The 21,087-nt window shown below is 49.7% G+C and overlaps 1 protein-coding gene across 4 annotated transcripts in view; it reads right to left on the minus strand.

Moving 5' to 3' along the window:
- TMEM51 (transmembrane protein 51) overlaps positions 1-19,986 on the minus strand; it is a 48,671-nt gene extending 28,685 nt beyond the window's left edge. The window contains exons 1-3 of one of the 4 annotated variants that reach the window (XM_090023264.1): positions 14,509-19,986; positions 13,457-13,528; positions 11,015-11,224 (exon numbers count right to left, since the gene is read on the minus strand). Coding sequence is in view for 1 of the 4 variants with exons in the window: in XM_090023258.1 (XP_089879384.1) it covers positions 13,457-13,548 (92 nt within the window). In the remaining 3 variants the exon portion in view is untranslated. The other 3 variants (XM_090023263.1, XM_090023258.1, XM_090023270.1) reach the window with 3 other exon arrangements.
- Positions 19,987-21,087: the final 1,101 nt, after the last annotated feature.

Below are 21,087 nucleotides of genomic sequence, written 5' to 3' on the forward strand. Positions count from 1 at the left end.
CCGCTCCCGCCCCGCCCCGCCCCCGCGCTAACAGGCTACTGCGCAGTTGCTGACCCCCAAACCACCCCACCCGTAACCCTACTTCGTGCGCGGTTAACACTGAGCGCAGCCCGCGGTGACGACGTCGGGGCCCCGAGCTTCCCGCCGCCCACTCCCGCACGCCAGGGGGCAGGGGGGCTGGGGCCCGCAGCTTGCAAGGAAGACCTCCCTCCGGGCAGCCCCTTCCTCCTGCCGGGGAAGGCCGGAAACTCGTCCTTCCCTCGCTGCGCCCGCCGGCCCCGGGCCGCTCGGTGCGGGCGCGGCCCGGGGCGAGACGGGTGCCATGCGGCGGAGAAACCGCGGTGCGGGGGGGCTGGCGCTGCGGGCAGACCAGCTTGACAGCTTTCCTATTTTCCTTTAAAACACTGAAAAGCCCTCTCCCCCCGCCCACAGAGGAGAATTAAAGGCTCTTCATTGTCTTCATTCTGAAAAGCAGCCACTTCCCAGAGCCCTTGAATGGCAAGGAGCAGTTGTGCTCAGTCTGAGGGAAGCGTTAAAGGCACTTCAAACACCTGGTCCCCTTTACTGAGAAACAGGACCAGTTTTGCAACGACTGCCCCTGTTTCCTGCTCTCTGAAGCATGCCTGGAATGGCAAAATCTGCCCCACGGTTTTTCCGCGGGTTTGTGCAGCCTATACGGCGCTGTGGGTTCCTGCTGAAAACTAATGGCATATCCAGGCAGCAGGTCTTAACACTTACATTTCACTAGCGCTCAAATTTCTCTAGCGGGATCTCGGCTCCGCTGCAACCAGCTTCATGCAGGAACAGTGAAGCGTGCATAGTCCCCATGCCAGTGATTTTACGGTTTAAGAAACTCAGACTCGAGTTTCGGGCCTCTGATCTGACAAAGAATGTTTTTCTCGCTTGATCCCAGCCATGCAGTCGATCCAATAAAAGAGGTCCCCCACAAAAATCCTTGCCTCAGTCTAAGACACACCAGTGATAAATGCCAGACAAGTTTCACTTGACACGTCCTATTTCTCCAGTCACTGCAAATACTAACGACTAAAAGCATGATCCAAAATACTGAATGGCATGGAAAGATTCAGATGGACTTCCCCGGACTTGGGCTTCCCTTTCTGAGATGCAGAAAATCCACTTCCTCTGCCAGAGCTATCAGTTTTCACTTCCATTTACCCATATTTTTAGGATTGCATTCTTGTGAGGGCTCGACAAATCTCATTCTCCGGCTTTCCTTGGTGATCAGTAATTATATACATTGTGCTTTACTGTAAACATGTCACTGGGGAAGAGGCAAATAAATATTTCATTTACTGCTTGGATGAAAAGTCGTCCTGATCCTATTAGCATGACAGGGCTGACACTTGATGGTTAATTACTTGCATTCCCTTTCTTCCCCTGGATTTATAGCACATTTCTTCTGCCAGCTTTTTTTTTTTTTTATACCAATAAAACATAAAACCACCTCAAAGGGCGTCCAATTCTGTCCATCTTTTTCTAGCAGAGGATCTGAAATTCTAACAATAAGCTTCAGTCTGGACAGACTTATCTGTAGCTGTGGATATAGATGCAATCAATGTGCTTCTTTGCAAATCTCTGTTTTGAAACTAATATTTGTTCCTTTCCTCAAGCTGAATCCAAGCTGCCCAACTCCCAGGCCCTTCCCCCCAACCCAGAAAACAGCACTTCTGATGTTACTTTCTTCCTCCCTGAATTCCCCCATGTGGTCTCAGCATGGGCGTAGTCCTAGACGGAAACAAAGGGGTGCTGCGTTCCGGCTTAGACGTAGCTGCACTAGTACAGATCATGTATGATCTGTAAAAAAAAACCCCTGGATGACATCCTGGAAGTGAGCAGACAGCCTGAAGAAGGGGCCAGAGCACCCTCAAGAGCGTAACAAGTCATGCAGCAGCAGCCCTTGGTCTCAAGTAGGCAGTCCAGAGTGCGGCAACAGTTGTAGGGAAAGGGTCAGCATTGTTGACTTCTCTTCTACTCCCTTACACACTTCTGGGTTATGGGACTTCTGCTCTTCCTGGATCCACAATTCCTACAGGAAGCAGCCCCTTGGATTTGCTCCAAACACACGATGAACAGTTTGCGAAGTTACAAATACCAGGTTAGCCCTGCTGGTGTTAGCAACAGCTGGGAACCCTTGGGGGTGGGCAAAATGCGGCCCGCTAGGCCATTCTATCCAGCCCGCGGGGCCCCTCAAAATTTAGAAAATGAATATTTATCTGCCCTGGGCTGCCTGTCATGCCGCCCTCGATGGCTTGCTGAAACTCAGTAAGTGGCCCGCTGCCTTGGGCAGAGGGACAGGCAGGGAGACAGGCCCCCAGCGGCAGCTGATGGCGACTGCCCAATGCATTATCAACTCTGTCCCAACGAGCTGTCATCACCACAGCACCCATCAGCACCAGTACAGCCTAACTGGTGTGTGGATTCTACCAAAAGCCATTATTTAATGTTCTGAATCCAGCTCTTAAAGAAAGAAACCAAGCTGGTGCCCACCCCTTCCACATGTGCACGTACGAGAACTGAATGTGAAAGACACTGTTTATAGGGAACTAGAGTTTCAGCAGACAGGCCCCTTCCTGGCCATTCGCCTGCAGAAATAGTTGCCATATCAGATCGAGAAAGAATTCGACTGAGGAAGATAATCACTTTGATGCATTAGCTCATTTTACCAGACATGCAGTTTGCTCAGTCAGTGGAAAATTATTCAAGCGGCTGAGAAAGTTCAGGCGCTGTTTACTTCTTCCGATAGTCCCCACTTATCCTATTACAGGCGCTGGAATGCATCAGGGAGACCTGAACGCAGGGTGGCGAACACACCTGTCAGAGGAACTGCAGGGGTGAAGAGAAAACCCACAGCGAACGCCGACATGGGGATTTTCAGAACTGAGCCGTAATCCGGAGCACATGGATTCAGCGCAGAAGCCCTTGAATCCTTGCACTGCCTGGAGATCAAGAAGTCTCTCAGGTTGAACCCCCCCACCCCCGAAAGTATTAGGCACCTTTAAAGAGTTAGGCACAATACTTTGCTGCAGTAAAGTAGGTGCATTTTGTGACTTAGCAAACATCCAGCCAGATTGTCCATCAGCATACCGTTTCTGGTCAAAAAAGGCTGATTTCTTTTTTTAAACCAGGAAATCTGAACCTTCTAGTTCATATACATTTCAAGTCATTTTGCAGCAACTGCCTGGCTTGCTTGTGGCCTGTAAGTCATCAGGAGAACCACGAGGAAGACGCGCATCTCTTGATATTCAGTCCTGTGCTCAGTCCTCTGAGTCACAGCAGTCCTCTGATTAACAAAAAGGAAGTAAAAACAATGGGCAGTCACAGTCTGAGTAGGGAGCATTGCCTAACTATATCGCACCGTTTACCAGCTGAAGATTTGGCCCCATGGCTACCTTTACCTACAACATTTATATGCACAGATTATAAAAAGCATACATTTTATTACTGCTAAAGGGCACTTCAACTTAAAAACCTTACAGGCTCGGAAATCCTGCCTAGAGCGGGGGGTCCGGACCGGATGATCTGCAAAGGTCCCTTCCAGCCCCTAACAATCTGTGAACTATATGTGGTTTTCTCCATTTCAGCAAAGCTGTTTTGATAGGCTGTAGACAGACATAACAGGACCTCCCCAAACTCAGTATCTAACCCTGCCTGCCTCAATTTCCCCATTCTTAAGTAAACTAACTCACCAGCCAGTTGTATCACTGAAACTGCCAGTAACAACCTTTCCATTCCTTTCCTATGGGATGTATTTATTGTTGAGACATAAATACAGTTTGACATCATTAGTCCTTTATCACACCACCTGCAAAGTTAATCACGTGTGACTATGCCCCATAATTTAAAAGGGGCCAGCCCACTCTGTGACAATAGCCCTCGATTATTATTACATTATTACAGTAAGACAATCATGCCTCTTTCTTTCCTCTCTATTATCCTCTGTGCGCTATTAAACCAGCAAACCTTATAGAGTACATTCATTTTGCTATTTGTGCAATTTTGCACTCGTTTAGACCTTGGAAATTTCCCTTGTCAGAGCAATTTAGTCTCTACAAGAGTTGCAATTAATTCTCCGCCCCCATACTTGCACAACCTTCATTTGCATCTATGAGCATGCAAATGATGTAATCAGTGACTAGTTTAATGTGACTTTGTTCAGCTTAGTGCAACTGCCTTACAGCCATGCATTCCTGTGGTTTGAATGTAGAAACATGGGGAAGAACCTACCAGGAGCCACCTCCACATGTGCAGTCAACTTTGGTGGTGTAATGTCATAGATAAAATAATAGCTGCCATTGCCATGGGGTGGTGGCTTGTCCAGACTCATGGGAGCAGAGGGCAGGACCATTGGAAACGTGCGTGCACACCTGTGACACTGAATGACTAATAATCAGAGGCAAAATAATACAAAATCAAAGTGGGAAGCAAGGACAAGGAAGTATACCCGTTGTGACTGGCTGGTGCCACAGTAAAACAGAAGCACTAGCTATATCTGGATATGAGTGCATACCTCACCATAATTGTGATTACACCCTTTTCCTTGACAAGCACATCTGTGTCAACAGGGGATATTTGTAGGTGCTTGCCATCATGCAAGGGTCTCTAGCTTTTAACACTTTGCAATCACAGTACCTCTGTGTACATGGGCAGGGTGTCATTTGGTCCATCTAGACACTACATCTGTACACTGCATGCATCTTATGTTCATAGTACATATTGCGTACATGCCTGCATGCAGGCTACATGCATAGCACATAGTACTTACTGCATGCATTAGTTTGCCTATTAGCCTTGTGACACTTTTCCCTGTGCCTAGAGACAGCCCGTTACATGTCTCAGTGAATGCGGTCCATAAAGCCTCATGCGGCCTTCAGCGGTGTTTACAGGTATAATAAAACCTTTAAATATTAAGAGCCCTGGTCCTAACCTGTTTGACTCCAGTGGGCAATTTTCTTTCTCTAAGAAATCAGATTGTGCTGAAGCTGAATTTTCATGGCAGATTTTCTTGCTGGGACCCAAGAAAAAAGGCCACTATTTCAACAGAGAAGACGTGTCTACAATTCCTCCTCAAAAGCCATGGAGTTCATCATATCATCCACTTCGAGTTAGGTCCCAGCTCCCATCCTGTATCAGTACATCATACCCCAGCGGGCGAAAGAGGAGTTGTATGTTTATAGCTGCCCCACTCTGGTGGCAGCAACCCCTTGTAAATGAAACGCCCATGTTGTGCAATTGCTCCAATGCTGCAAATTCTGTAGCGCCCCCGCTACCTCTCTCCAGCAAGCGTGCATGGTCAACAGGGTCACGTGGACAAAATCTTCCTCCTGTGACCGCTCCCGAGAGCAAAATCTTTCTCCCAAATAAGACAGCTCCAGCTCATCCAAGCACTCCGCCATCAGCCATCGGCCCTATTCAATTTGCCTCCGACTCACTGTCGGATATAGGCCACTTTCAGACTCAGGGACTATTTCACATGGATTCCACCTTTATCCTTTTCGTTCTAATCCCAAAGCAAGATTTTGGCAGAAAGCCATTTCCAACTCAGGCAGCATTTCTCAGACTGATTTGGTTCAAGTCCCACCGTTTCCCACCATTGCCCTCTGCCTCCTTTAATTCTCAGTTAAGTCCTATACTATCCAGCTTCAGTAGGAGCCCTTTCATGAGTAAGGACTGCAGGACAAAGCTGCCTCTCCTTGTTTCTCCAGTCTGGGTGGCTGCATCACATCCAGGTCATCATATTTATGGCTTTACACCATTTTATCACTGATTAATATTACCTTGAAGTATTATAAATATTATCCTAAGCTCTCAGCAGGAGGAAAGCAGTTCTGGATGCTTGGCATGAACAAGAATGCTTTTATCTTGAGTATTGAACTCATCAAGGTCTTTGGGGGAGTGGAGGGGGATGCCTCCGCACAAAGCACGGTGGAAGTCCAAGCTGGCATTGAAGCAAGCACATCAATTCTTTCCAAATTTTCTCTAAAATCATTTTTCAGCCAGCTGTAATCACCACCACCCCCACTCATCATCCCTGGGGTTTGAATTTAGAGCTAGAACGGGTCAGAGAAACTTTCAGTCTATTGTATGTCATGTAATACAAAATAAAATGTCAAAATCTAACAAAAAGTTTAATTTTCTTCCAAATGAACTGCTTCAGCTAACATGAACTGAAAACCATGGGCTTTTTTGTGTGATAGAAGAAATGTTTTAATGTTTTGGTTTTCGTCCCTATTTACACATTTGCAAATCCTTTACAAAATGGAAGTCATTTTCTGCACGGCTCTACTCAGGACTTCCTGCATTAAAGCACAACCTTCTCCTACTTGCTTTAAATAAATAACTCCAGGAACTGGCAGCAGTAGAAGGCTGTTATCATCCTTGCGGGCTACCATTAGAGACCAAGGCAACACACACCCACAGCCACACATTCACACTCACTTCCCCATGTTTCCAACCCTCTTCCTGATTTTGTAAAGCAAGTAGAAAACTGAGAGATACAATTTGTTATTTAGCCTGCCAAAAATGTGATCGTCAGATGCAGGACTGAAAACATCTCGGGGCTCTAGGTCAATTAGCACTTCAGACTCTTCCCAACTCACTTTTTAATTGGCTATAAATTTCCAGATATGGGAATAACTCCTGTGATTCCTACATGGGCCTCTGGTAACAAAGACAGGAGCTTCAGCTACATAGATAAGTGTCTTGTGTTCTCAAGCTCCCACCGGGCTCTTATTTTGTGAAGCTGAATATTGTCCAAGGCTGGACTTTTTAGAGACAGCGGGTCGGGGCCAGGTCTGCTCTGCAGTGATTAGGAGGGAATGTGTTAAGTGTGGACTTTGGCATCAATTCTGAAGTCAGGAAAGAAACGTAGGCTGCCCTGACGAAAAACAGAACTGAGAGGGGTAGCCTGTAGGGCTGTGCGAAGCTTTGGGCCCTGATTCGATTCGGAGGAGATTTGGCGGCCGAGTCTCTGAATATGAATCGAATCGGGGACCAATAAAACGGTCCGAATCAATTGATTTGGAAAAGATTCGGAGAGCTTCAGTGATTTGGGCAGTCCCCGCCTGCTGCAGCGGGGAGCTGGAGCTGGACTTGGAGCTGGGAAGTAGGGGTGGGGGAAGGGGACCATGGGGGGGACCCCTGCCAGACCCCATCCCCTGCCTGCTCCCCCAGACCCTCCTACCCCCCGCATGGCTGCCTTGCCTGCTCCAGCTCCCACCCTTTAAAAAAAAAGCCCCAACTCACTGGGTGCTGCCCGGCAGGGGGCGATCCCTGCTGCCTCCACACCATGTGGGGGGCTCTGCCACGAGTCCCCCGGCCACTGACCGCTCCCCCAGCCCCACATGGCTGCCCTGCCCACCCCAGCTCTGGCCCTTTAAGAAAAAAACAATGCCCCCCCAAGTCACCAGCTACTGCAGCAGCCTCGGGGCTTCAGGGGGCTCATGGAAGAGCCCCCACGTGGCGCAGGGCAGTGGGGGGCAGTGGGGATCGGCCCTCGCCCGCAGGAGTGGCGAGTCCAGGGTTTTTGGCATTTTTTTTTCTTAAAGGGCCAGAGCCAGGGCGAGCAGGGCAGCCATGGTGGTGGCTGTGAGAGCGGGCGGGGGCCGCGGGGCTTGTGCAGAGCCCTCACACAACTTGGGGACAGTGGGGGGCAGCGGGGATTGCCCCCTGCCCGGCAGCACCCGCTAAGTCACGGCTTTTTTTTCCCCAGGTGCCGGGAGCTGGGGCAGGCCATTGCCAGGCTGGGAGAGCGGGCATGGGATGGGCCTGGCTTACCTGATTCGGCCGAATCGATTCAAGACAATGATTCGAATCACCGAACCGAATCACCGTCCCCCAAATCAGCCAAATCCAGAACGAACACTATCCCCTTTGCACAGGCCTAGTAGCCTGTAGCAGATACATAATAACTGCAATGTCTAACAGAACAGGGAAGTGGACTTTCCTTGCCAAGTTCTGGTACGCTTCCCTTCCCGCACAAACCTAAGTCAGCGTTGCATTTTCCCCCTCAACGAGGTATGTAGCATGATCATGCCCTGCTTAACATCCGCTACCTTTCCGCCCTGTGGCGGCTGTGTTTCATGGGCAGGTGGCACGATTTCAATGAGCACGTGATTGATTTATCCACATCCAGAGTCTTTGTTTGCTTTCTCCTCTTGCAACTCTTCCTTTCCAAACAGACCGAGGTCTCCTTCCCCTTTGCCTCTTGCGCTATCAACCTTCAGTGGCTTTTTTTCCTTCTTAAACCAATAAGCTGCCCAGGTGCCCATCAGAGGGCAGAGTCTGGCTTGTTGAATTATAGACCACTTCCTCCCTCACCTTCCCGCTTGTGCTACACACCACCGCCTGATCGGTCTCGGTTCATCCGTGTGGCCTCTGAATAATTCCATCTCCATTGCCGATGCATTTTTAAGGGGAGCTCAAGTCCTTGAACCACTAACACTGCTTGCCTTGTCCACGGCAGAATTGCATCCCTTTGGAGCTCCCGGTGCGCGATGATAAAACAGTTTGTTACAGAAAACGATTCCCAGGTGAGCTTTCAACAGGCAAACAAAAGGGGCATTCAAAGTGGCATTTGATGCCAGGCTGTTAGAACGGAGATGCCAGGGTACTGTGTTACTCGGTAGGTGCAGTAGTATGTGAGATTTCTTTTGTGGGGGGACGAGTTACAAACATTTAGCCCATCCTTGTTCTGTATTACATGCAAGAATCGACAAGACTGTCTTTTAGCTGAGTGTGCACCCATACTCACCGCTTTAAAACAAAGACAAACCAAAGACCAAGGCAGAATCCTGTACAAGGAAAATGGTTATTAAAACAGAGTAAACTGATACTGCTGAAACAGTAAATGATATACCCGTCACAGTTCCTTTCCCCACAGCTGTTGGTAGCTTAGATCTGACTGAATAGTCTCTTTTTATTGTCAGGGGAGTACACAGAGGCAAAGCTGGCACTTGGACAACAGATTTCCCTGGAGAGTTCAGCAAATCAGAGTACCTGAGTCAAAACTAGGAGCCTGCTCCCGAACTCATTAATGCCTATAGAACTACTCACACTGATTTTCATGACCTTCAGATCAGGCCCTTTGTTAAGAAACTCTGCCAGAGTCTGATACGAAGTCAATGTGAGTTTGGTTTTTTTTTTTCTATTGACTTCAGGGAGCTTTGGATTAGGCCAAACCTACTTCTGTACAGCTGGGCTGTGCGGCTCTTAGTCCCACTTAAGGAGAAATTTAATTCCCGTTTAAGGAGAGATTTGATGGGAAACCCATCCTGCATTCGGAGCAGCCACAGGATGGTTTCTGAGGTCATATTTACCCCTTGCAGACAACATACACAAATCTGTGCACCACTTGAGTTCCACTTAAATTATCAGGCCCAAATTCAGCAAAGTATTGAAGTGTAGAAATAAATGGTATCCCTCCTAGGGAGATGTGTGCGTCACTTGTCACTGTTGGAGTTGTCTCACAAGTATGACATCCGGGTACCACTTGAACGTGTCCCTGTCGATGAAATCCCTGAGGATGAGAGTCTGAGAAAGTAAGGCTGCTTTTTGCAAGCTCAGAGGTAGGTGGAAGTTTTGATTGCGGTGTGTTGCACAATACTGAAGGGAAGTATTGTCCTTGATCAAGGCAAGGTACTTTCTAATTGTTGTCGGTGGTGCTTCTAAAGCATCCATCAACAAGGTATCTATGCACTAAAGAAAAACAGAGGCATGCCTGATTCACCAAACTACTAAGAACCGTCTGGGAAATGCTCAGCTCCCTCCTTTCCGACAACCAACCGGGAGAGCTGAGAGCGCTGGGCCCTTGCGTGATAAGTGCTGGGGGCAGCTGTGAGGCTGAAGGACCCTGCCCCATCCTTTTAGGGGCAGTTCTGCATTGTTCTGTTCCACGCTGAAATGCCTACATCTCATTTCCCCAGAGCAGTGAACTTCAGAAAGATGTAGGTTTCTCACTGCTTAAATCGTTTTTGATAATGAAACAAAGGCCCCGAGGCAAGGATTTTTGTGGGTGATATTTTTCACTCGACTAATTTCATGGTGGGGACGGTTGTAGGCAAGCTTTGCCATGTGGGACGTTCTTCTCAAAACTGAAACTGCCTTGCATTTGAAAGCTCGTCTAAAAGTATCCCAGCAGCACATTGGTTTAACAAACGATGTCACCCACAAAAATCCTTGCCTCTCACATATTTCCTGAACCATCACAGCTACAGCGTCACTCCAACACTAAACTAAGGCCCAGATTTTTCAAAAGCGTTAGGTGCCTACTTCCTTTTAAAATGCTGACCTTTATGCTCCTAAATCTATTAGGTGTTTCAAAACTGAGTGCAACCACACCTATCTAACAGCTATTGTGGACCAGTTGACAAGTGGCGAGTGCCTCCCACCTTTTATCTCAGTATAATTTGCTCATCTGTTGATACTGTAATGATTTCATCAGCTCACACATGCCTCTTCGAAGGTTTGTCCCATGAAGGTTATAATTCATTTGATTTTGGAACATTCATAAACAGAAATCCCAGACTTCACGCATGCTCATTTTTCACCCTGTGCCCTTGCGGTGCAGTCTAACTGTCTTACAAGATATGTTTTATAGTGATCCAGCTTGTGCTACATTGCTTAATGCTACTACACATTTCTCTGTTTGATACCCTGTTTGCCTGATTATCTGTTATTAGGATGACTGGAAAAAAATGCAAAGGGTTTTGCTCCCAGGCAGGCTGGGAACATATTAGGTACTCTGTTGTGAAGTAGTCTCCACACAATCCTCCGTGGGTTGCGAGGAAGAGACTGTAAGAGTTGACAGAGCTTTGAAATGAGACCAAGGGGAGAACAGCCAAAGAACAGATGTGTAACCCAGAAAAAACAGGGCTTCATCACATCTTCAGAAGAGCTCCTGGGGCAGAGTTTCAAGGTGCTCAGCCTTTAAGTTCCTCCCAACGTGCTGAGCAATTCTGCAAATTCTGACAATAACCTCCACCGTTATGTGATTTACCCTTCTTGCTTTGCAGTATCTGCTGTCCTCTTCCTCTTGCCCTGCCTGGCAGCACAAGCAAATCCTTTTGAGAGAAGCCTGAAATCCAGGGCTCGATGCTGCTCATCCTCTTGAACCCCTGTAGAGCTGAACAGTGAGAGTGCGTCCCTCTAGCAGCAAACTGAATGTAGCGTCAGTAAATACAGACCTAAATCCCCAAGTTGTTCGTGGCTGAAAAACAAAACCAAAGGTAGGTGGATTTTTTTGAAAGGATTGGGCAGCCGGATGCCCACTTAAAGCATATCTCCCCAACAGTGTCACATGCATGCTAAGGCAGGACTAACATTATCACATTATGCAGTGTGGTGATGACTTGCAGGAGTCAGGAAAGAACCGCTTCCCACTTGCCTATGAACAGAGGTGCACAGCTGGCCAGGTGTGGCTTTTTTGCCCTCTGCTTAAAGGTCGGGGGTGGGTGACAGGATGGGGACAACCACCAGAGCTGGGCCCAAACAAAACCTCTGCTTTTGTGAAAAGCCAGATCCAAACCTTCCTCTTGGGTCCCATCTTTACCACGACGTAAACAAAAACCTGGATTCGAGTCTGCACGGAGGAGATCGGAGCCATCTGTGGTCTGATTCAGAGCGGCAAAGCCCCGCTTCCCATAATAATGAGCTGCTTGCAAACAACAAACAAGGGAGCACTGTGGGCCTTCCAGCTGGAACGAGATGAGGGCACCTTTGCCAAAGGGAGATTTCACAGGGTGCACGGAGGAAGACATAATGGGCCCCATCCCCGACTGCGGCGCCACATCGCTCCAGGCGTTCCCACGTATGAGTGCGAGCAACATTTCTTCGACAAGTGCAGCCACCCACAAGCAGACCGGACTGTAGGGTTAAGCTGTGTGCAGCGTGGATAGCTTAGAAAAATGTAGCTATTGGATGATGTGCTATTGGATGGTGGTCTTCAAGGGGACAGCTGATTACAGCATACAGCCGGTGCGCTTGCTGGACTGGACAGCTGGCCCTACTTCGGGGCTAGAGGCTGTATTCCAGAAGAGCGGTAGCTTTGGCTTAATTTTAGGATTGCTCTTCCTGAAGGGTTGGACATTCATCCCCTCATCCTTTGCCATCCATAATTAGAAAGGCAGCCTATAATCCTGTCACAGTGCTACGCGGTCCAGCTTTCTCCACTGCTCACAGTTCGTGTCACTGCTCCTTGGCATCATCTCGTCGGCTTGAATTTGCTTTCCTATCAATCTACACCCTGCCTCTCTCCCTCTCTGCAGCCGGTCCACCCATGGTCACAGTCCCCCTTTGGCCACGCGCTCTTCTCGGCCCTCAAGGTTACGTGGCGGTGGCATCCCAGCTAGCTCATGAAAAGCTTTTTTGCTATATCTGCCCATGCCAGTGCCATCACCTGGCTCACCTTTGATCCCCAACTGAACACCAAAGGCCAGTGGAGCCCTCTTGGGCAAAGGATGGGCATGCAGGAGAAGCTGGCCTCGCTGAGCCTTGAATGTCTCGGGGTGGCAGGGAAACCCTGCCCTTGGCACAGACACAGCTCTTTTCTATCTGGAGTAGTGCAGGTGTTGTTTGAGGAGGGATGCCCTGGGCAGCAGGAGCTCAGCCAGCTGAGACTCAGCTCAGAGCTGGGAGTCCGGCTCAGGGGACAGCCTGAGCTCGTGGTCTCAAGTCACGTTCACTGCAGATCATGATCAGGTGCTGCCCGGGGTCAGAAGTGCATTAAATCGGGGACTGAGGAGCTGAAGCCAGAGGGGCTGTCAAGACGGTGTGTGACTGATGGAGCCAGAGCTCCTCTTCCGTCTCTTGGCATTTTACCGTATTCCCAGGGAATGACTGCTCCTTGCTAGGACACCCAGGTCCTGGCAGTGCCGATCCAAGCCTGAGCACTGGAGCGATCCCCCTGGTTGAATCCTCACCTTTCCCCAGGGTGTACAAGGTTTGAACAAACACCCCTGTTACACGTCCTTTCCCTTTCTCGGGGGAAATGCTACGCGCTGGCCTTTAGCTCCTGGCTTCCTGAGTGTTCAGCGTGCATCTGGTGGGAAGAAAGTGTTGTCCAGGGATTACAACAGGGGCCTAGAAGCCCAGACTTGCAGGGCTTGTTTGTGAACCCTCTACCAACTCACTGTGCGCCCTTGAGTGAGCCGCTTAGTCCTTTCTGGGCCTGCAAACTGGGGATAAAACCACCTCACTGGGCGCCACGCTACTTCACTAGTGAGTGTAGCTGAAATGAAAAGGGCCTTGGAAGGGCAGCGAGACGGCGGCAGCACAGCTCCTCCTCCCAGCGACTCCAGGCACCAGGCTGGAATTGCTCCACACAAGGTAAAATCACGCATCTCCCATTTCCCGTCTCCTCCAAAACACTTTCTCCACAGACGCGAGACACTTTGGCAAAGGGGACAGGGAGCTTTGGTTTACAAAGCCATCTTTCTCTTACCTGCTTTTCTTTCTCCGGCAGGCTCCCGATTGCTCTGGCCCTGCTGGCTGGTGCACTGCTCTTGTTCCTTCTCTGCAGAACGGAGAAGCCATCACAGGTGACTTCTGGCTCCCGAATGGTCCTTTCGCAGCATCCGATGAAGTGAGCTACAGCTCATGAAAGCTTGTGCTATATATCTACTTCACTTAGTTTGAACCTACCCTGCCTTCTGCTCGACTTCAGACTGACACGGCTAACTATGTCTCTATCCAGAGGAGAGACAGGGATGCAGGAAGATGCCTCCTGGAGGAAGAGCTGCTACTTCTTGCAGTCTCTGCTGACTGCATCCCAGAACAAGATCCCAGAAACACTGCTCTTGCCCACCTCGATTGCAATTTCCCACTTCATTCCTGAGCACAGAACGAAGCCTGGAGCTCCCCGGCACGAGCCTGGAGAGGGGCAGAGCAAGCTCCCTCACACTGCCCCTCGGAGGTGCCCGTCTCCTGATCTGAAGGGCAACAAGTCTGGCAACGAGTGTGCGCACATGGGGATACCTCCCACGCTCATTCAGCCCTTGGTCTCACTGCCTGTTCTGCCAGTTGGGATGAAAGGCTGAAAGAGCCGAGCCATTGTAGGGAGGCCTCCAAACACCTGCCAGGTAGTGTCTATCAAGTCACCCTATTTAAACAGGTGGCCTGGCCACAACAGCCTCCCCCTTTCATCTGAGACCCCACTACCTGCCCTGGGACTCACGGACAGCTGGCTCCGATGCTAGGCGAGCGGGCTGGGCCCGCTTCTCATCACAACACTAACAATGCGCTCAGTTAGCAGCGTGCGCCGACAAATCCCCATCAGCGTACAGCGCCGACACACCTAGCAGAAAGCCTTCGGTTGTCGACGTGTCCAGTTGCTTGTACAGGACCAGAAGCTAGAAGCCCCAGGGCTCTCAATTTGCCTTGGCAATGGGGTGTGCGTGTGTGTGTGTGTGTGTGTGCATGGGTGCACACACAGGCATTTAAACAAAAGCACAATATTTGCAATGCGCGCCATCTGTTTGGGGTGTATAAACTAACCGGAGCCATCTGGGTAGGCAGGGCTGCGTCTACGTCAGGCTCCCATCCTTTGGAGCTGGAAATTTATGGGAGAATTCACATTTTAGTGCTCGACTGGGTACGTTGTTTGCATATCCTTCTCGTGTTGACAGACACAGCTGAGCGCAGGAGATGCCGCGTGGCGCCGCTGTGCGGAGGCCCGTACTCTGCCGTGTCCAAGGTAACGATAGCCTGGCTCCGCTTGATAATTAACACCGTTAAGGAAAGTCAGCCAAACTAGGGACAAACAGAGTGGGACAAATTGGATGGTTTAGACTAAAAGAAGGGTAGCAAGGGGTCTGCAAAGCTTCTCAGGTTGGCAGGACGACCATCTGAGTGGGAGGAAATGATTTTCATGGAAATTACCAAGCTTTAAGTTGACTGGCTGAGCGCTAACAGAATGAGGCTATCGTCCCTTCTTAGACACTGCTTTTTGGGGGTTACCGAATGGCACGTGGGGGCTAACGGGAAGACCAGACTGGAGGGAGCGAACACTACCATTACGGCTGCCATCCTCCTGGTCTCCTAGGACCCTGGGATTCACCAGTGGCATCTCTGAGGCTTCGTTACGCTGATCCTGAGAGGTGCCCTGACCAGAGCAAGTTGCAGAGGGAACAGGTGTCGCCACATCCACCCGCTTCGGCTCAAATTCTGGATGGCACGAGCTGGTCTGAGAGACTTGGGGGTCTGCTCCTACTCCCCTCAATCTGCAGTTTTTCCCCTTCCCCAACTCTTTCCTTTTGTCCCTCTCTAAAAACAGGCTCAGACCATCCATCCCACACTCACAACAGCGCTGTGAGCTGTTGCAACAGAGGCTGTCTAAAAGAAGTGGCTTAAACCAACGGTTCTCAAGCAGTAGGCCATGGCCCTACGGTCGACTGGCACGAGTGGTCTGCAAGGATGGATACAGGGTATTAACTGATCTCTTCACTGCATATTCCCAGAGCTGCTGGCAGCGTTGTGCTGAGACCCTGGGCTGTTCTGCGGGTGCTAATTCTGCTACGAGGCACAGCCAGTACCGGGCCCCTCAAATGCAGCCGTGTCATTTCTGTTCCAGAGCTACCGTGCGTGGATCTGGCTTGGGTGTCTCTACAGCCTGTCCCGCAGGAGGTGGCAGGCAGGTGCTCTGCAGGGAGCTGAGCTGTGGGACCGCACGTGAGGTCGACAAGCAGGTGAGCTGGGCTGTGTCAGGCACGAAGGAAGTGGACCGTGGGATTGGGCAGAGGGCTGGAAGCGAGACGTATGGTCAGAGAGGCTGGAAGACGCTGCTCAAATCACCACCTTTTCAACACAGTGGATTCTCTCCGGCGGGCAGACTTGGTCTCTCAAATGCCAATGACAAAAGAGGACCCTGCCTATCGACTGATGTGGAGACTACCAAAGCATTATGGAAACGAGTAATGGGAATGCCCATGCAGATTGGCCTGGATCTACACTGAACGGCCACACTTAACATCAGATAGCTGTATTCGAGCTTGATGCGTACTCGCACGGCATGAACATGAGTGCTAAGCAAAGACCAAGGGGAGAGAACCACTGCGTGGGGAGTCTTTACAGCCATCAACACTGTCAACGGTCCATCCAAACCTGCTACCTGTCCGGTTTCAGGCAGCATCAGCTTCTCAGTTATTTTTTATCTGTGCAATTCTAGGAGTGAGGATCATCAATGAGCAAGAGGCCAAGACAAGGCCTAGGCAACAATTCAATCTCACTTAGTCCCTCAGAGCTTTATCCCCTACAGCGCGACGGTTGGTACCTCGATCAACACCAGATGCCAAGTCACATAGCTAGAACGGAAACACTCAAGTCTCTGCAGCTCGTGCTCTGCGGTAGAAGCCGTAACAGGCTCATCTCTTCTGTGGAGGATGCCTGGAGGGCTGGTCTCGTGACAGACACTGACCACTGTGTAGCCTCTTGGCAAAGTGGTGACTTTGACCATAAGAGTATCCTTCCCAGCTGGGACTACAGGGGATATTGTTAACATTTTACGCTTCATCTGCCCATCTGTTTATTTTTGGCTTCCCAATGTATATACCAAGAGTCACTGAACTATCTAAGCTCTGATGGGTAGAATGAGCCTCTAATATTGTACTGCAGGGTGTGACTGCTGCCTCTCATTCAGCTACGCCTGCTCCATGCCCCCTGGGATACCCTAGATTTGCACTTCCATGACTTCAGTGACAGAAAGGGATAAAGAAGACTCAGCTAAATAGGAGGCAACCACTGGTTGGGACAATGCAGGTCATTGTCTGGAAAACGACTACATATGTACAAAAAGATTACAGAAAGTTGGACCTCTCTGCTTGGAACAGACGTGTTTTGGCATAAATTTAATTATGAAAATATACAGCTGGCCAGTGTTTGTTTGATCTGAACTGTTGCATATGCTCCCTGGAAGCCCATATGAATGGAAAGTCTCCAGAACCAGCAGGCCTTGCTTTGCTAATCCTCTCTGAAGTTCAGCTTGGTCCAAGCAGCCATGAAGAGACATTAGAAACCTTTGCTAATTAATTTGGTGAATCTGACCTATTGGCCTCTTTCCAGTTAATAAAGGCTCTTTTTTGGGGGTGAGGGTGGGGGTGAACAGGGGTTCTGCTATCAAACTGAAAATATATATACATACCAGTTGGTAAAAAAACATCCTTCAGAACTGATGAGATAGATACAGCTTCCAAAGGTCAACAGCAGACTGATGGGAGGCTGCCTGAGTTGTGTTCTTTTGAAGTATGTAGAAGACGGGTTAGTTCAGATACTTTTTATAGGGACTTCATATAAAACCAGGATAAGAACTATGCTAAAGCAACATTTCCTTGAGATTTCAAACACTGAGAAGTCAGGGAAACAAAAGTTTTGTCTCCCATGGTAACTGTAACTCATCCATAGTGCGCATATATAGGGTGGCTCAGAGTGAACTCTGTAGGCAGCATTAAAGTGAACTAGATACTTACCAAGGCAGAGCTAAAGTGGTTGTGGAAGTCACAGCTGTGAATCATCTGATGTTATGCATTGAAATCTTACAACAGAGTGCTGAAGTGACAATCACGATTGTGCACACACAAGTGCAGTTGCGGCAGCGTAAATGGGAAAAGTCGTGGCGTGTACAAATGCTCATAGGTTCCAACTCATTCTCTGCTTCCTGGCCTGGAGTGGGGTGATCAGTTTGAGAAGGGCTCCAGAAATGTGAACAAAAAATGCAGCAGCACCATCCCTTCCTCCTACTACCACCTGGGACCCTCCTTCACACCACCTCTCTGTAAGACTTGTGCAGATGGGGAAGGCTCTGCTCATCCTGCATTTTCATGAAGTAGCCTTAGCTTCTGCTGGGACCTCCCCTGGTTGCTATTATAGAGTCTGGAGCCCATTGTGCTGGACAACTAGGGGAAGGAGAGAAATTGGGATTAGAGACTTCATTCTGGAATCTGGATGCTACACCTGATAGGACCCTCTGTGACCCTCACGGAGCTCTGGGGCTTTCTGTGAGCATGTCCATAGTAACGTACAGACAGTGTCCTGCTATATCCTTGCTCCGAATCATTCCTGCTCTTCAAAAATGCAAGTTAGCTGAAAAAAAAGGAAAGGCTCTAATTGCTAATCCCACATGCTGCATTTGGTTGACAAACTTCTCAGCCTTCCTAGGGGCTCTTTTTATGTCTGACAGCAATATCTAGAAGGCAAACCAAGCCGTTTGATCAAGAAAACAGATAGCTTTGGAAAATGAAATCCAGAGCTTTAGGATAATGGGGTTGTAAGATAAGAACTGAGCTGGTATCATATGGACAGGAAATTTGAAAGAGTTGAACAGAAGTTTAACGTAGCTTTGCAGAATTAGGAACAGATGGTTAGCGATGGCTTATGCAGGAGAGAGAAAACACTGGGAAGTCATTTGACAGCTATGATCAAACACCAAAGAAACCTTATTTGGATACAGATATTAGTCATTGTAGGCTCAGTGCAGCTCAGATATCATAGCAGGGGTCAATGGAGCGCAGCAAAGTGTCCAGTGGAAGCCAGGAACAATTTATCCTCACTCCGGATGCAATTCACTCTTATGCAGAGAGCCCAAGGTCTGTGCACCATGTACATCCTCATAATAGGACATAAGCAGGACTTAGTGGTACACAGGCCTTGTGCTGGCCTGCTGCACAGGGCGTGTTTCACAGCCTCCTACTCAAGTGAGGCCCAGGGTGTCCCCTATAGAAGCAGGGTGTATTATTTCTTTCCCTAGGGTTGGATTGGCCATGGCCAACATTATCCTGAAGAGACAAGAGAACCATTTGAAGTACCTAAAAGGAGTCCTTCATTTTATGTACATTAGTGACATAACTTATATGTGCACCACTAAAGAAGCAACCCACAGTACCACTCTTTAGCCTCATCTAATGGGTAGTCAACATAAGAGATTAATAATCTTTCTGCAGCTGCTACCCAGGGGGAGCTCATCCTTTAGTTCAAGAAGTAGAGATTCATATATTTAGTATCAGATTGTGACAGGGGGCACTCTCCTGAGGCCAGGTCTCATGCTGGCCTGCCCACCTGTCACTACAGGGCAATCCTCCCAGTCTCGCCTGCTGTGACTTTGCTGTTCCTACAAACCGATGGTAAATACGGGAGACTGCCCATTACTGCCCCGATGCCAGGGGGTGCTATCTGCAGCTCTGAACCTATCCTGCACCGCAGCCCATGCCTCGCAGATGGCATCCAGGTTAATATTACTCCCAGTCTGAGACCGGAGCAAAATGAGTCCAAAGTTGGGCTCCACACATGCGCATATTCACACCACCTCCCCTCTCACAGGCGGCTTCTTTCACTCCACCCCTCTCTCACCAGGGCCTCTGGCATACTGCCCATTACTGGGCCACATGCCACTGCCCTTTCTCCTCCTTCGAGCAGCCCCTCTTGGGCTATCAGGCTTCGCTACTCCCATCCTGGCCTCACAACTCAGGGCCTTCGGTTCTCGTGAGTTCGCCTACTCTACGTGGTCTGGCCTTATGCCAAACCCTGGGCTAATTCTGCCCCGAGCCCTTGCGCTATCCTTCAAGCTTACTCCCATTCTGCCCTACTCAGCGTGCCCCTTGGGCTCTGACTTCAGCCCTACTCAGCCCCCTCACACGCACAGCCCTTCAGCCCTACTCTGTGCCAGGCCTCCCAAAGCTCTCCATAGTATCCCCCCCGGGTCTCTGGGACCTCGTATCCTTGCTGGGCTCAGGTGGCGCTCTGCTCATTGTGCCCAGCCCCACTGCTCTCACTCCCTGGGGTCTTACACCTTCCTCGTGGCCTCGGGTGGCCGCAGCCGTGCTTAGCCTCACTAATGCCTCCAAAACCCACCCCAAGATGGGGGCTGGGGTTAAGGCGCCCTGACCCGCCTTTCACCGGGGAGGTAACTGGCCTGGCATTTCCTGGGGACTCCCGTGCCACCAGGAGCCCCACCAGGCCACCCTTCCCCGGCAGGGTGCAGTTTTAGGTCATGCCCAGGACCAGGAGCCTCCAAACCACCCTCATAAGCTCCTGCCCTTTTTTTCAAGATGCACCAAATAGCGTTTCAGCTAGGCAATGTTTCTGCCTGCCCTGCCAGCAGCAAACTGCTCTGTTTATATAGCTGGCCAGAGTTAAAATGGCCGCTGCAAGCAAGCACCTGCTGGCTGTTTGGCTCAGCCCTTAAAGTGGCAGGCACCCCCCATGCCCTGCCACCCAGATCAACAGTTCACATCCGATGAGCTACGGTGAGCAGACATCCCATGACAGCTTTCCCAACACTTAGTTTCTGGGGCCTGACTCTGCCCTGATGTGCACTCTGCTAAATTGGCATGCCTTGTAATTTGGGGGCTGAGTTTGGCTCAGGAGGATCTGTCACATTTATTGTTTAAGAAAAACTGGGGGTGATCAAGCCCTTGCTTTACTCAAAGGCAAGCAGACAGGCCAATGAGACTCAGTTGGCACAAATACCTTACACTGGAGCTCCTCCAAGGGTAGGAGAGGCACCAGGGAGTTCTTTCCCCACCAGTACGGTGTAGCGCCACAATCTTGGAACGGGTGTTTCCAGAGCATGAGCTACAGGAAACGTTAGTCTCCCAATGGGGATGGGGATGGGCAGTGTAGTCCTGTTCCCCTCCTGGGGCCAGCATGGGTGTTGCGTGTGAGATGCACCTTATCATGTTGCTTTAGTCAGGGATGATCCTACCTTGAGCAGGGGGGCTGGACAAGATGTCCTCGTGAGACCCCTTCCAGCCTTCCTTTCCTTTGATCTTATGCATTTCAGAGAGATTTTTGCAATTGGCCAAGCCTCAGACAACTTCATCTGAAAAGAAGAGACACTTTCCAAGGCATCACGCCATAGGTTTAATACAGCTCGAGGAAGCCAAGCCTCTTAGCGGCTACCATGGCCACAGCTGTGAAACAGGATTCAGCACATGGCCAAGCATGTCCTGTTTACCTGAATTGAGAGCCCTGGGAACAGAAGGAAGCTGTGGGAACCAAAGCAAAGTCCTGATGCAAACATTTGCATGAGAGGGATGGTGTTTGCTCAGCAGTTTAAACAAGGGGCCAAACCAGGGGACTGGCTCT

Source organism: Crocodylus siamensis, chromosome 12, assembly GCF_052110815.1.
Source record: "Crocodylus siamensis isolate JL-2025a chromosome 12, ASM5211081v1, whole genome shotgun sequence".
NCBI classification, from domain to species: Eukaryota; Metazoa; Chordata; order Crocodylia; family Crocodylidae; genus Crocodylus; species Crocodylus siamensis.